This window comes from Melozone crissalis, unplaced genomic scaffold (genome assembly GCF_028551555.1).
Source record: "Melozone crissalis strain CALT ecotype California unplaced genomic scaffold, PUWL_Pcris_2 ptg000027l_1, whole genome shotgun sequence".
Classification (NCBI taxonomy): Eukaryota; Metazoa; Chordata; class Aves; order Passeriformes; family Passerellidae; genus Melozone; species Melozone crissalis.
Window position 1 is genome coordinate 71,608,834 of NW_026535805.1, and position 16,303 is coordinate 71,625,136.

The window sequence follows — 16,303 nt, forward strand, 5'->3', positions numbered from 1 at the left end:
AGCTAGTCTTAATAAACTGCAGACTGTGCTGAAAACTGTGGTCCTGCTTTTCCCTGCTTTCCCTTTTGCTTCCTTTGTGCTGTCACTAGTACTGAGTTATCCTATGGTGAGCTAGTTTAGGATACTGTTTTGGCAGAAAATTATTACCAATTTATGATGTTATTTTTGCCAAATTAGTTCCTAGACTTGCTCAAGTGTATAACAGATGAGTGCCACAGCATGTGGAAATGCAGAGGAGAAAAATACTACTCCTGGATTTGTTAAAGCTACTTTCAAGTGTTTTAGAGAACAGATATGAGATACTTGTATCTTCACAGGCAGGGTTCAACAGGTCATGGTTTGATCTTCTTTGTGTGCATTGAAGATTTATTTGAGATTCTGTTGAATTAAGTCTGGTTGGTTTGAGATCTCCATAGAAATCTTTGCAAGATTTGTTTTTATTCCTCTTGGCATCAAAGTTTTTGTAGAATGTACAAATTATTTTAGAGTTTTACTTCTAGATTGGTTTTCTTGATCCTACATAAGCTTTTCTGGGGCTTTCGGGATAGCAGCTCCACTTTAATAACCTGGTTTAGATTGAGAAAAAAATTATAAAAATATATTTATACAAATATTTTGTTACAAATCTATTGTTTATATTTTCTCTTTTGTTAAGTTTGTCCTAGATCAATGCTCTTGAGAGTATTAGCTAAGTAGTGTAAGCATCTAAGTACTAGCTATCCCTTCCTTTTGCCTTATCCTTATTGCCTTTTTTAAGTTATATTTTTTCTTTATAAATAACTCATTTAGTTCCTGGGTTTATAATATGGCTCACCTGTGAGTTTCCTGGCAAAGCTGAGCTAATGTATCTTGGCATTTGGGGGTAAATCCTTAAGGAATGTTTAAGCTAGTATTGCTCTAGAGGGTTGTGAAAACAGTCTTAATCTTGTATTGACATATTCTGTTTTGATTTTATGAGGGCTTTAATGGTAAATTATTTTCTTTTAGGGTGCAATTTTCTTGGAAGGAATAACAGTTAAATGTGTGACCCAGGTGACAACGCAACCAAAATTAGGAGGAATACAGCAAAAATGTCAGCAGTTCTGTGGATGGGAAGGGTATGAGAATATTTAGAACTTACTGATTTATACTTTCTTGAAATAAGTGTTGTATTTTGCAGAATGAAACTGGTCATTTTGAAAATGAGGAAAAAGGTGACCATGGATTTTTTATTTAAAAAAAGCCTCAAACAAACTTGGTAGTGAAAGTCTTGCACTGTACAATGAAATGGAATGATCAATTTTTGGTGTTAAGAAACAAGATTCTAGAATTACTTTTCCATTGAGATAACAAAGTGTTGTTGTTCGAATTCCAGATGTGGCCTACTCCAGCTTTACAAATGCTTAGTTCTTTCTCAAGCAGTAGATTTATTTATACCATTGCTATTACACTTAAATATAGAGGTATAATACTCATTTTTACAGCCAACTTGGATTTGTGACCAATGGTAATGAAAATGTTGGTTTAATGTCTATGATTCTGGACATTTCCATTCCAAAGTTGGTGATCCACACCGCTTCCTAACTTGTTAATGCTTATCGTGCCTATAATTTTTAATTTAAATGTCTCTTTCTGCAAAGCTAAAACTTTGAAGTTCCACGTAATTTAGTGTTTTGTCATAAGCAAATAACTTTGTTCCTATGAGATAGACTTTTGACTTCTATTGCAAAATACTTTATTGGTGAACATGTTCTAACTCAGAGTTAACCTTGCAGCAAGTCTGGTACGGACTTGAGTCTGATGTGAAAAATGTATTTACTTGTGTGACTATTTATTGCAGGACCATTAATAAACGTGGTTATTTTTATTAGGACTGGATTCCCTGGAGCACAGCCTGTTTCCATGGACAAGCAAAATATTAAATTTTTGGAGCAGAAGCCATACAAAGTTAGCTGGAAAGCAGACGGCACCCGGTAAGTTCATTTTAAATGAAAAAGAAAAACACAGTAAATTTGGTAGACAGTTTGTATTTTCTCAGGAAAGTGAATTTGCTTGTACAAAGGACAAAGCACGGCAACAAAACTGGCTCCAGAGATTAATTTTTATTCAGTCTTGGTACCCAACATTTGCTGAAGTTTGTGACCAAGTTTCTTTCTAGCAGCTGTTCTACACAAGGACTGTTAAAGGCAGGTACCTTTATTCTCCATAAGCCTTGCCTGTCTGTCAGCCATGACTTGTCACCAAGGTCTTAGAATAATCTTACATGGCAGTGAGAGTTTGCTAAGGTGAGGACTTTATTTATAAGCAAAATTAAAACTTCTAATTGATCCTTCAGAAGCTGGGTAGTATCAGAAAATTTGTAGGGATATTTTTTAAAATTGATCCTGTGATCCTTTGTTCAGACATGTAGTTCATGTCAGCTAAAGACTCAGTCATTTTATCTTCTCTCACCTGTTCTCTTACATTCATTGCAGGGATGCCTTTTGTTTGATAACAAACTACATCCTCATTGGACTTATTGGACATATTCTAAAGTTTTTCCTGAGTTCTTTATTTTGCTAGGTTTGTTATCTTTAATAATAGAACATCCTAGATAATGAAAATCCTGGAGAATATGGGGAATTGCATGTTTTATGAGAATTGCCAAGTGGCTCCACATGGAGTCAGTCGGGATTCATCACAATTCAGCCAGAACTAAGCTGTCTTGTACAAAACAGCCCCAGACCCTTCAAGTGTCTCTCCTCTGTGGAGTTCACACTTCAAGGGTTTATTAGCTTGGGCTGGGCATGGTGTGAAAAGTCAAAGTAAGCTTGCAGTCAGTATGGAGACCTAGCATTAAGAGATTTGTGGGAATAATTGGTTTGCTAACACTGGCTGTATGCACAAGCACTTGGATATTGCAGTGCAGGTTTTCTCAGGGTGGGAAGTTACAGCAGTGGGGTATCGGGAGGTCAAGGCATGTTCTCAGGGCAGTACAGGGCATAGGGCATTCCAAAGCTGCTGACCCTGAACAAATGAAGTCAGCCAGCTTAAACTGACCTGAAGAGTCTTTGTCATATCCTATGTTATTAATTTGGAAAACTGATGTCTTAATGTAATATTCTCATTTCTTACGCAAATGTGTGGATGGGATGCCCATGTTCTCAGAACTAGAGCAATTAGACAGAACAAAGTAGTGTATCTGGAAGACTGCATTTTGTGAAAGAAATTGAAGTGTACATGTAATTTCTTGTTGAAATTTTCAGTATTTTGAATATTCTATCCTCTGTTTTTAGTTTTAGAATGGTGAGAAAACAGAATGGAGGAAAAACAAAACTGAAGGAACTAAATAGCTCTTTTAATTTTTTTCAAAACATAATAACTGGTAATAGATTGTGAAGATACACAGACTGATAGGTATATTCAGAGAAGAAAATGGATTTACAGAGATCCTGTGTTAATAAAATTCACCTTAAGTAATATGAAAGAGAGATTAAAGATGAAAACCTGAGCTATTATTTGGACATTTAGACACTTTGCATGATATGTATCCTAATCAACAATGAAAAATGATGATCATTTTTACATTGGACATTCTTCTAATTATTTAGTTGTTCTCCAGTGGTCCAGACTCCATACGCAATTAAACAGATTTTCATTAGTTATTCTGAAAGCTTGTGTTGACAGGCGTGACCTTCTTGAATTTAATATTAAGACATCAGTTAGTGGAGACCCATTTATGGATCCCCTGCTTCCATTGTCTGGAGATGGAACCCCTGTCATCAAATATCTCTGAAGCTATTCTGTTAAAAGTGGTTTAGATGCATCAGTCTAGACCTTGCCTGTAAGAATATTATTAGGCTTGCATGCTTTTTTTCTTTTGTTGCTTTGTTCTCTCTCTTTGCTTAAAAAGCACTGCACTTTTGTTGACCTTGTTTGACTTAAAGAAAAGCAGATGCATAACTAGTAACTTTCTCTTATACGTTCTCACTGAAATAAAAGTTTTATTTTAGCTAAAATAACAACATTAGCCAAACTTCTTAAATGCCACTATTTTTTAACTACCTGTATTTGATTTCTTCAGCAGCAGTCTTTCCTAGAGGTTTTATGATTGAAGCATTTTTGGTACATTCTTGTAGTTGATATCCAGTGTCAGTAACTTCACTAATTACTTTTACTTTTATTCAAAAACATTTGCTAATTCTAGGTTGCAATTGGAGCTGAACCTCTCGTCCTCTATTTTAAGAGCTGTTGGTTTTGGTTTTTTGTCATTGGGTTTTTTTTTTGCCCCTTTCCCCATTGTTTGGGGCTTTTTTCCAGTGGTAGAACTGTGCATGCTTTTTTAGTTTCTTAGTATTGTTGTATTTTTCTATCCATAATTTTAGAAAAAGAGAAAGTATTTCCCTAAATTAAAGGGCGTTATTTCTCAAATAATGTTGTCTAACAATGTGAAATTGATTAGTTAAATTATTTGATAGTGATTCTATAAAATATCTTGTGGGATTTACTGGAGTAGTATCTTATGTATTTTTTGTATGTTTGTGAGTTTGGTTTGGTTAAAACTCATCCTCCTTTGCTCTCTTGGGGTTCTGAGTTCAAAATCTTTTGACTTAGCCTTGCTTAGCCTAGTCTGTTGTGGTTTGAAGAGTTTGAGCCTTCACTGTGGTCTTGCTTTCTCTGTGCCTGGTTTCCAGGGCCCTTGCTGCATAAGTATTAGCAGGGCACCCCTCCTGGCTCTGCTCCAGCATTCCTTCTGGAGTATGTTTGTCCCAAAGGGAAAAACACAGTGTGAACAAATACTTCTCCCCTCATGTTTGTAAATGCCAATGTATAAAGATGTGCGTATTTGTATCTTAGGTTTAGAGAAATGAACTTTAAATTGAAAGATCTGTGAAGCTCATTTAGCACTGGCACTCTTTGGTGAAATATTTCCTTTGTGCCAGCTACTTGGTTGTGTGTAAATGCTGTATGCAAACTCATGCTGTTTTGAAGAAAACCACCTCTAAAATTATGCTGCTTTAAATTATTATTATTTGAATAAAAGTCACTGAATTCTGCAGCTATTCTGACTGGTTTGGTGTAAATTTTCAATATTTATTGGAACAGTAGTCAAACTATTGGTGTCTTGTAAATAATTTTAATGCTAATCTATTCAAAAGCCAAAGGGCAAATTTCCCGCTGGTAAAATCATGCCTTTTGGCTTTGTTGAGATGAAATATATGTTGTATGTTAACAGTAGCTACAAAGTAGATACGTCTTTACAAATGTATCCAATTTTGCAGCGCCCTGTTCTAAAATAGTAGTTCCTGTCTGGATAAGGTAATTGTAACAGCATGTTCAAGGCATTGCTGGATGACTCTGCATTATCAGCTTTGTACTGTAAAATGATTAGCCAGGTGGGTAATGGCTTGTTGTATCCCTTCATATGGATCTCATTAATGCTGTTTGTAGCAGATGCCTGTTCTAATGAGTGGAGCTGACTGTTCAGGCAGGGTAAAGTAATGAGACACCAGTTCTGAAGGAAAGACTGCCACCACTAAGAATAATACGAAGCTTAAAAATGGCTGTGGAATAATTCAAATCAATACAATCAAACAGGACTAGGTTTTACGGTGGCAAAATGTGACCTGCACTAAATGGAACCTATTAAGGGGAGTAAGTTATTTTCCTGCATTTCTGTGAGTAGCTTTTTTATTTTTCACATCTGTACATGTGCAGTTTTAGTGAAAAATAATAAATGTGATCATAATACTATGGCTGTTCAATTATGTTAAGGCAGCTATTTTAAAAAATGAAAACAGGTAGTTCTTGCCAAAGGCTATTAAATTTGAAAAATCTTCATGCAAATTTGATGGCTTGAAGATATCTAAATATGAATAAGTAGATGCAGAATAAAACAGCTCTTTGAGAATTGCTTCTAGTTGTTTAAAGAGTTTGTAAAAAAATAGGTAGATCTCTGAAGTTGGTTTTTCTTTCATGATTAGCAAATTACATTTACATTAAAAGAAAGTCCTGTTGCCTAAGTAATTAACTTTTTGTTGTTATCCTAATACAAAATAAAAATAGTAAATGTATGCTTAATTGTATGATAAAACTGATGGGCATTTTTTGATTGTTTATTAATCAGTTTGTTTTATCTTAATGTATCAATCAATAAATCAATATATCTATATATAGAGAACATAATTATTTTGATTTAGTTGCTATATTATCAAACTTGTGATAGCTTCCTTTTTTTTTAATTCAGCTTTTTGTAGAAATTGAAAAAATTTCTTTTTTTTTCTTTTTTTTGGCAGTTGCAGCCTTTTCAGAAACATATTTGTGACCCTTGAAGGAAATCTACTCAGTGTATTTTAAGATGACTTTTCTATAAATGTCATGAAAACAAGGTTGAAGTTTCTCTCTGATTTCCATGGCTCAATAATTTTTCTTTCCCTACTCTTTGATCCTTTACACAATGAGATGAAGCTTATATGCATAACTCTGAAATTGCAAATTCCTAATATGAGAAATTATCCAGAAGTAATTTGGTCCAGAGTAAATTGTGAAAAAATAATCACTGCTAAGGAACAACTCTTAAAAAAAAAAAAAAAAGGGAGAAAAATGAGAAAAATGTTTGTTTTAGAAATTAGCAGATAAAAAGTACTAGCCAAATTTAAGTGGCAAGGAAGCAAAATGGTTGCCTGTCTGTAAAGGCTTAAAGAAAAGATATTTGAATGGGCTCATGGAAAAACTATTATCCCTCAGAGAGAGGGGAGAAAAAGTTGAGATAATAATGAGAATGAAGGAGGACAGAGAAGATTGGAGAGTAGTACTAATCCAATTAAATGCCAAATCTATACACTTGAGAACTCATTATTAAGAACAAGAGACCAGATTGTCATGAAAGCAGATGTGGAGTGTCCTGGGTTTGCAGTGGAAAGCTTGGCTCCTGGGAGCAAAGATATTAACGTGGAGCTGAACTTGAAGGAGGCTATTGGAAATGAGAAAGAAGCCATAGATTAATTTTCAGATTGTACAAATTACATGACCAGATTCTCATGGATGTGAAATTTTCTTCCTAGTAGTGGAAAGTTCCTGAAATAGAGGTTTGCAAAATTGATAGTGCATTCTTCCCTAATGTAGAGGAGGGGTACAAAAATGTAGGGTGTTGAGATTTTCAGCCATCTTCAGAAATGGTGTTAGCGGGGAAGTTAAGGGCTGGCTGTTGATCACAACAAAGCATTTATGAGTAAAATGATGTTTCTCAAGGTATGAATACTCTGTCCCTGGGCACCTTGCCTTCTGACCCAGATAGCTACTGAGAAGGTGAACTATTATAAATTGTGTTTTGAGTGTCTTGTCATTAAGTCACTTTTAGAGTAAATATATGTTTGTGGCCTTGGAGTAAGGAAGGAATGTTGGCCTCCTAATGTGGAATAGGGTGAACAACCCACACAAGAATCATCTGGCTGCTTTTAAACCACACCTTCCTTTTCCTTCTTCCTCTTCCCACTTATCTTAAGAAATAGACTTAAATATCAATCAGTTTTGCACCATTATCTGGTATTCCTTTCTCTGTGGCTGTGACATGTTTCAGTGGTGGGAAATTTTAAAGAATGGAAATATTCCACCATTGGGCATGTGCTGAATAGACTTTTCAGGACCAAATGGATTTTTTATAGGAGTGACAGGTTTTGTGAACAACTGGGCTTAACCCTAGTTATTTGATTCCAAGTTAAATGAGCTTGATTCAATTGTGCTTATATAACTATCAGCAATGGGCACAACCTCAACTGGTAATTACACATCACTTGTGTATATAGGACAGCCAGTCTTCAGACATTTGTATTATTTTCATTGAGGAGCTCAAAGAAGTAGTTGTAAGGGTTTTTCGATTATTATTTGTATGAAATTGTCAAAATGAGGTGACATACAAATAAGAGATTTGGAACCTTACTTTAAAAAAACCTTTCTTTAAAGAGTGAAGATTCTTATTCTCCAGTCTTCCAATCTCCACACTGTGTTTTTGTAAGTTTTTGAGGTCATGGGGGAAAAAACTGCAGTTTTTGTTTACTTGCCATTGTCCTTTGTGGTCCTTCTTCATAATTATTTTAACAATTCTTTAAGAGAAAACAAGCTCACTCATTTTAAACTAGTTCTGTATATCTGCCCCTGTAGATGGAAGAATTTTGGTTGAGAATGGGGCTGCAATCCATGTGGAATTTATTTCACTGACTTTACTTGGAATAATATATCCAAGTGGAGATAGTATGTATTTTGTTTGGAAATTAAAGTTGTGAAAGTTATTGAAATGGTTGCAATAAAGCTTTTACTCCCTTGCGATCAAGATTAAAAGCTCTAAATAAATAGCTGTTATAAACTACAGTACTAGTAGTTAGTAACCTGCAGTTTAACTTTGAAGCATGTAATGATAATATAATGTCAGAAGCTTCTGCAAAAGTATATAAAAATCACATAAATGGTTCAGGATTAAAATGTATAAAATGCCTTTCTAGTGGTAGCTGAAAGGAGCAATTCATAGATGTTAACCACTCTACAGCATTCCTCTTAATTTTCTAAAAAGCAATGCCTAATTCACGGTTTTATTTTCTACATTTAGGTGGGAGAGGAAGAGGAGATGGGATGTGTGTTTGTCATTAGAGAGTTGGAGATTCAGGAGCTGTGAGTTGTTGCTCACTCTGCATCTTAATAATTGTCCTGTACAGTTGGATTGGCCAGTAAATTTAGGATTATAAGACTAATACTTGCCTCTTTTCCACAGCATGAGAACCCATAAGTATTGTATGGTTGCTTGAGTTTTCGTTTGAGAGTGTAAAAATAAAACTTTTGTAAATTGAGTTTGGATTAAAGGCACTTTTGGTTTGTTTAGCATGTCCCCAGTCTCTAGGTAAAGCTATTTAGTTCAGGGCAAGGAAGGTCTAATACAAGATGGCCTCATTATCTCCTCCTTTTGCCATGTTGTCCATTTCCCCTGTTTTCCCTACTGTATAGGCAATAAGGACATGTTTAGGCTTTGGCTAGCAGACTTTGACAGCAGAAGAGGAGCCATCAGGATTTCATAGCTGGACTTGTGGCTGTTTTCAGATATCTCATTCATTTTATTTAACTATTAATTTTGAACCAGGAGAGGTCTCTTTTGATTGGGAGACTGTAAGTCAAACGAGGCAGCATAGAATGTCATAAACTGTTGGACTAATATATGGAACAATTGGATATAAAAAAATGTCTGTTTTTTTGGGGGGGGAGGGGTGGGCTGGTGATGGTGTATTTATGTATTTATTACTAAGGCACATCCATATCACTTTGTTGCTTCTTCATCTCCTGATTATTCTTTTTACAGTCATTGAGTCAATGTAGAGGAATGAATAAATAAGTGTGACAGAACCCATTATCCCTCATGTGGATCTAAATTTACTTGAATGGCCAAAGAAAGCATTCTTACTCTAGGTTGTGGTTTCTCATTTACATATGCTCACAACCCTGTCATGGCTCTGAAAGAAGGGTTTTGTGTCCCTTCCTTGAGTGTTTAAGGAGTTGTGATGAGATACTATACAGGAAGTCTGTTCCGGGGAGAAGCAGGCCTGATACTTCATAGTTCTGAAGCCTCTCGACACACAAAGTTTTATTGGCACAGTTCTGGGCTCTTTGAACAATTCTACCTAACTGATTATTCATATGTAACTATTTGAGTATTTGGACAGATTGTCTTATAAGCAAGCTCTTTTGTTTATTTATAAATAGTTAATGTATTAAAATGCATTAACTTATTATGTAGCTTGTGCTATGAATACAGATCTTAGAGTATTCAACTGTAGTCCTAAAATGTTCTAATGAGATCCAGATAAAGGGTGTGCCTGCATGTATATCTGCTTTTCAAGCAACCAGTATCAGTGATTGCTGGCTTATTTCTTTATTTTCCTTTCTCCCAGACCACTTTTAATGGAACAGTACATTCTGTGGCTGCTGGTTCTCCTGGGGGGATTACAGACACATCCATGAAGCATAACGGCTTGTGTTCAGTCAGGGAAGAATGACATTCAGTTTGTGAAGAGATATCTATGGCATCCCCTTTCTCTTGGAGCTGATCTGCTCTGTGAGCACAAATGGCAGTTGTGTTCCTGCTGTGGCTTGTGCCAGTGATGCAGGCGGAATTGACCCAGAACACACTCTGGCATAAATCAGTTCCAGGTTAAGGGGATCTCCTTTTTCAGGGCCGTGTTACTCATTTCGTGACTGCTCTGTAACTGCCCTCCATGAGAGACATTATGGTTCACTTGCCTGGGAAAGAAGCAATGTAACTACTTGTCATCTAATGCTAAACGAATTTGTTATTCTTTCTTATATATATATTTTTTTAGCCTGTTGCTTCAGGCATGAATTTTGCCTTAAACCTCCAAGATATTTTCAGACTAAGGTTTGTGGAGAGGTATGGAGCCAAAGAAGATCAAGCAAACTTGAAAATCTATCTGCAATAAATAATGAAGATAATAATAATAACAACAACAGCAAAAATTAAGAAACAATTCAAGAGTTCTGTCAAGCTGGAGATGTAGTTTGTCCCATTAATCTTGCAGCTTTAAAAAAAAAGTAATCAGAAGATTATACTATGCAGTTGTTTTTCAACAGTGTTCCTATCAGTAATTGAGAAATGCACCTAGTATCATGAAAATTTGGGTGAAACAAAGATAATCTAATATTTAAAATTAATCTGTTAGTATAAAGGTTGTTACTGGGTAATATCTTTTCTAGCTTGTTAACAGTTCTTTTATTTTACATCAAACAAATCACGTCACAATGCACTATAGGAGCTCCTCAATATGTAGTAGTTGTAGTTTAATTTACCTTTGTTGTTTCCCTTGTAAATAATGATAACAAGACAACTTTAAATTTAACCCATAAAGTTTAATATCCTTCTAAAAATAAAGAAACAAAACTCCCACTGCACTATAACTTAATTAAAACCCTGGAAGACAGACAAGAAAAGCACTGTAACTGGATAGGCTTTTTAAACCTAGCTAAAATCTTCATTTTACCAGCAGTTTCACAGGCTAATAATACTTTAGATAGAAAATGTAGTTTTACACTGGTTTTGAATTTGCCATCTGTTAAATTAACTAAAGTATCTTTATCTTTGATTTTAAAACAGGAAAAGCTAAAGTTTGAGCTCAGTCTCAACTGCATTACTTTATCAGGGGAAATTATAGTAGTTTCCACAATTCCTATGCATTTTTCCATGGTCCTTAGTGTTGCCATTGTCTCCTTTATTGAAAAACTTCCCAGGTGAGAGGATACCATAAAGTTGTATAATCATGCAGCATTATTTCTATATTTTTCACTACCCTGTTCATTATTTGATCTAATTATTTGTTTGCTGTTTTGTTTTGTTTGTTTGCTTGTTTGGCTGCAGCTCCTGTTCTGTGCTCTCACTGAACCCTAAACAGTAGCTGCTATATGAGCTTTTTCTGCTGACAGTTAATTTAGAACCTTGTAAGGTGGGGAAGTGTGGTCACATGTCTCCTCCTCCTGGCCGTGGTACGCTTTGGATATCAAAACTTGCAGTGTTTGTTGCTGTAGTTTTGGGCATATTGAATATTTTTATAGTAAATATCATCTGCAGATCCACTCACTTTTGATGATGTTCAGGGCCATAACAGTCACAAAATAACTGCTCTGGACCTTGCATTGTCAAGGGAAACAAATGAAAAGGGAAACTTGCATTCAGAGTTTAAAGGAGAGTGGTGGCAGGCAAGAATAAGGTTTTGATGCTGAGTGTGGTAGCTATGGAGGAGACTGATGAATAGTAAAAATTATGGAGACTGAAAAGCTGGATAAGCTGTGTGGTATCTCAATTTAGAGTGTTGACTTGACAAGGTTACTTCGTTATCTGGAATACCACCTCAGCAAATCCTGTGAAAATAAAATTCTTTGTTCTCAAATAAGCAGGGTGATTGGTGAAGATCAATTCATCAATGCCTGGAGGTATTTAGAAGACATATAGATGTGACAGTTTGGGACATGGTTTAGTGGTGGACTTGACAGTGTTAGGCTTACATTTGGACTTAAGTGTCCTAAAAGTCTTTTCCACCTAAAAATGATGGTTGGAATATCAAAATCAAGCATAGCCCTTCAGTTGTGATATATGAGGTGATCAATAAGACAAGAAAGTTTGGGGTTTTTTTTCTGTACTAGCATTGAGTCAGGGCAGTAGTATCTTGAACTAATGATTCAGAACATTAGGCTGGTTGTTGGAAATCTTCTGACTTCTCACAAAATTAGATGATGTAGCAGATGAACTAGGACAACTTTCTTGATTATAACATAAATATAGGAAAGCATTCATTTTGTTTAGGAAAGATGCAAGATAAAATATGAGGAATAACATTTTATTTTCCAAATAACTGAAGGATAAAAAAATTTTTACAGAGTTCAGATTAAAAAAAAAAAATCCCTAGAGGATTGTTAAAGAAAACTTCTGAGTTACTGCTGAACCTGACCTGCTGGAGATGCCTGATCAGAGTTGTCATGATGAGCACACTTGAATATCTAATGCAAGCTGGGTGCCTTGACCTCCGTAATAAGAGTTTAGCCAAGACAGTTTTGAAGCAAAGGGAACTGGTCATTTCACCCCATGGAGACACCTTACAATTGTGGAAGTCAACCAGAAGCTGAATTCTACCCTTTTATGAGGGTGGAGAATTGGTGGAGCATTTCAACAGGTGACACATCCAGGTGCTTCTGAGTGTGGTAAGAGATATACAAGATACATTTATGTACTAAACAAGAGCCCAGTACCAGTATTTTAATGCTGAGGGAAAAAAAAGTCTTGATTTTAGAAGCTAAGTTTGGATCAGTCATGCTAAGGCTTTGCTTAACATTTAAATAATTATTATTGAAATGAGAAGTAAAAATAGATAAAAAATGCAGGTTTTCTCTTTATTAAGTGACAGATTTGGTTGCCCTAAGGGCAGTAGTTAATAGAATTACCCAGAAATACTTTGACTGAGGAACACAGTCTGCAGTATAGATGAGGAATGGGATTTCCTCTGAGTTCAACCATTTTGGTAGGAGTTCTTATAAGAAAAAAATTGCAGTTTTGACCTAGAAAGACTGGTATATCTCATGCTTCTGGACTTTGACAAAATTGCCCTTTATTAGAGAGAATGAGGCTAAGAAGATTGCTAGAATTCTAAGATAGGTAAAGAACAGATTGAAAGAAAATGGCAGTGGATAGTTTTGAAAGAAAATGCATAAAAAGACACAAGTAGAGATCCTGAATATTAATTTTCTTGTATCATTTAGTATTTTGAAGTATTGTTTATCAGAACAAGTATGTTCTGATAAACAAATGAGGGAGATCAGCCACTGAATTCACTGAGGAGTAGAATAATAAAACTGGAAGGATATTTAGTAGTAGAAAATGCAAGGTCATGAATGAGAAATATTGGATCTAGAGGCTGTTAATTGGAAATGACTGTTAGTCACAATCTAAGGGATTTTTTGGTTTAAAATACTGTGGAGACTGTTGATGGCATACTTTAATCTAGAAATAAGCGAGAGAAATACAAAGTGTTGGTACAGTCAGAGCAGACTAACTTCCAAAGGTCTGTCTGTATGTTTTTTAAAAAATTATTTGGAATTTGGACTATTGAATACAAAATTCTACATCAGCTTCTGCATGTAGAAAGCAGTGTCTCTTGCTGGCTGGTATGCTGTGTATTCATGCAAATGACAGCATATGTACATCTTTGGAGGTGTTTGTGATAGAACTGTCAGTGTGCTGATTAAAAAGGCATTGTTTCCTTTTTTTTACACATTGAAAATAATACTGTAAGTCTTCTTGTAAGTTCCTGTGTTGTGTCCCTGTGTCCAGGCTTTGTCATCCTTGAGGAGACATCTTCTAAAGCAGTAACATTGCCAGCAGCAATTCATAGAAGAAAGCAAGTGAGCCTTCCCCATTTGTTGGGATTTAGGGTTTTTGCTCCATGTGCCACAGGCCAGCTTCAAACTCTTCTAATTTAAAGTTTCTCTGAATCCAGCACAGTCTGGATTCGGGTCAGGACATGGAACTGCAGCAGCTTAGTGACACAGATAGATGATCTCCTACTGTCAGTGGATAAAGGGCAGCCATTAATTTTCATTCTCTTGGCCTTTTCCTCAGTGTTTGATGCATCTGGCCAGAAGTTGATGCTTTCTTGCCAGGAGGGAGTGGCAGGGTCCAATGTAAAGCACTTGTGTGACTTGGCCTCATCTTAGGTGAATCCATCTAGAGTGGTGACATGCTCATGGTTTTGAGAAGTTGCCAATCATAAAAGGAAGTTAAGGAATTGAAAATCATATCTGCAGCAGGATTTCATTGTTACCTCTGCGTCAGTGAGCATATTAGAGATGCTAATTGCTATTCAGATTTGGGTAATGCTTATTTGTGTGGGAGGGCAGCACTTGCACGAGGCTGAATTCCAGGCTGTATAATGAGCTCCCTTTGGAATGGAGAGCTGCTGTGGATGTCGTGCTTGGAGTTGATGATGGAATTTCTTCTATTTTGCATTCTTTAATGTGATAATACAGACACAGGCATATTTAAAAAGTAAAATGAAAAAAAAAAGCAGCAATGGCAGCACTGTGTCAAAATGAATAATCTTCTTTGATACAGCCTGTCTAAAGAAATACTGCAGGGCAAAGAAAGCTCCTAGAGGAGCTGAATTTTTAAGCTTCCTTTGAAACAATATTTCTAATCCATTTGCTACTTGTAGATTTTTTTCTCAGAAAATTACTTGTGTGTTGAACTCAAGCTCAGAAGATAGGATCTTAATGTTTGAGGAAGCTGTGTTGTATTTTTATATTATTCTTAAGGTATTAAAACTCCTATAAAGTACAAAATTAACATATGTAAGGTTACTGCTGAGATGGTTGCTGTCATTTTGGCTGAGAGAAAGTTAAACATAAATAAAGCACATCACAAAATTGAAGTTGGAAGCAAAACTTCTGTGAATACACAGGCAATCAATTTTGTGGTAAATATATTTTGGCAAGTGAGGTGCTGTGTTGGGGGAGTATTTTCAAATCCAGTTTTGTGAATCATAATAATATGGAAAAGAGGGCAGAGGCCACGTGTTCCAGTGGGTACAGTGTTGGATTTGGACATTGGGAAATGCAGTTCTGTTCTTGTTCCTTAATCTCAGTGACCATATATTGATGGACACCAAGTAATTTACCTTATTTTATGCATTAAGTAATATCTTCCTGAAATGCACTTTCAAATTTAATGAAATGCATATAAAGGAGAAACCTCTTTTTTTAACTTAGGATTTTCAGTGTAGCTCATGTCAGCTTCAAAATTGTGTAAAAACCAAAAACCTACCACCACCACAAAACAAACTTAACTGAAAATAGAAGCCTAATAAAATAATTCTTTTAGCTTGTTTGGGGCCCAACTGATGTGGACTGCGTGGTACAGGATATTGGAGGAGGCAAATGAGCCTTTGATACAGTTGCCTTTATTTGGGTATGCTAAAAATAATTGATTTCTGAAGAGAAAACTTTATTTGATGGTTCGTGGTTTTTAAAGTTTAAAAATTAAAGTTATTAATACTCTGGTAGGTGGTTTGGAGATCTGTTTGTCTAATGCCAAGAACTGTCACTCTGCAAATGAAATTTTCATCCTATTTCCTGAATTATTTTGTTAATAATATTGTCCAGTTAGAATTAATAACAGGCCTTGCCTCAGGATCAGAAGTGAATGAAAAGTAGCTTCTAATGAAACTTTAGATTTTACCATTTCTATGACTGGATATTTTATCTGCTTGTGAGATTAATCTGCATGGACATCATGACCCTCTATTTGTCAGAATTTCTTGGTTTGTAGAGATTGCTCTGACAGTTTTGAGAGATTATGTTTGTAGCTCAAATGTGATCCTCTACTTCCATGTATAGTTTTCAGAGGTGAATGAGCAGTTGTGTTATTGCTCTTATTGCTGCCCTGCCTTTATTATTTTATTCACTTGTGTGGTTTTACATTGGAACTGAGCCATCTGATGACCGTGACATCTTGTGTACTTGCCCAGAATCTAAAACAATGGGGCCTGGTTACTAATTGGAGCTTTTGGGTGCTCACACAATAGAGGTAATTAGTAATAAATGTACAGCTGTAATAGCAAGTAGTGTTCACAGTGGGCAGTGCAATGTGTGGCAGTTAAGTTCCTGTGTTTTATCTCTAGTGAATGTGTTTGAGAAATCATCGCTCTTTCTTTGCCTTTGTGGTGTTGCCCAGAGGCGTGTTCTCTATTCTGGTGTAAGTGCTTATCTCCTAATACCTTAATTAACTTCTTAAAATATAAATGACCAT

General features: G+C 35.7%; 1 protein-coding gene across 1 annotated transcript in view; it reads left to right on the plus strand.

The window, feature by feature from the left end:
- Positions 1-16,303, plus strand: part of RNGTT (RNA guanylyltransferase and 5'-phosphatase) — a 170,856-nt gene that overhangs the window by 24,900 nt on the left and 129,653 nt on the right. The window contains exons 7-8 of the mRNA XM_054280289.1: positions 988-1,097; positions 1,851-1,952. Of these exons, the coding sequence (XP_054136264.1) occupies positions 988-1,097; positions 1,851-1,952 (212 nt within the window). The remainder of the gene's footprint in view (positions 1-987; positions 1,098-1,850; positions 1,953-16,303) is intronic.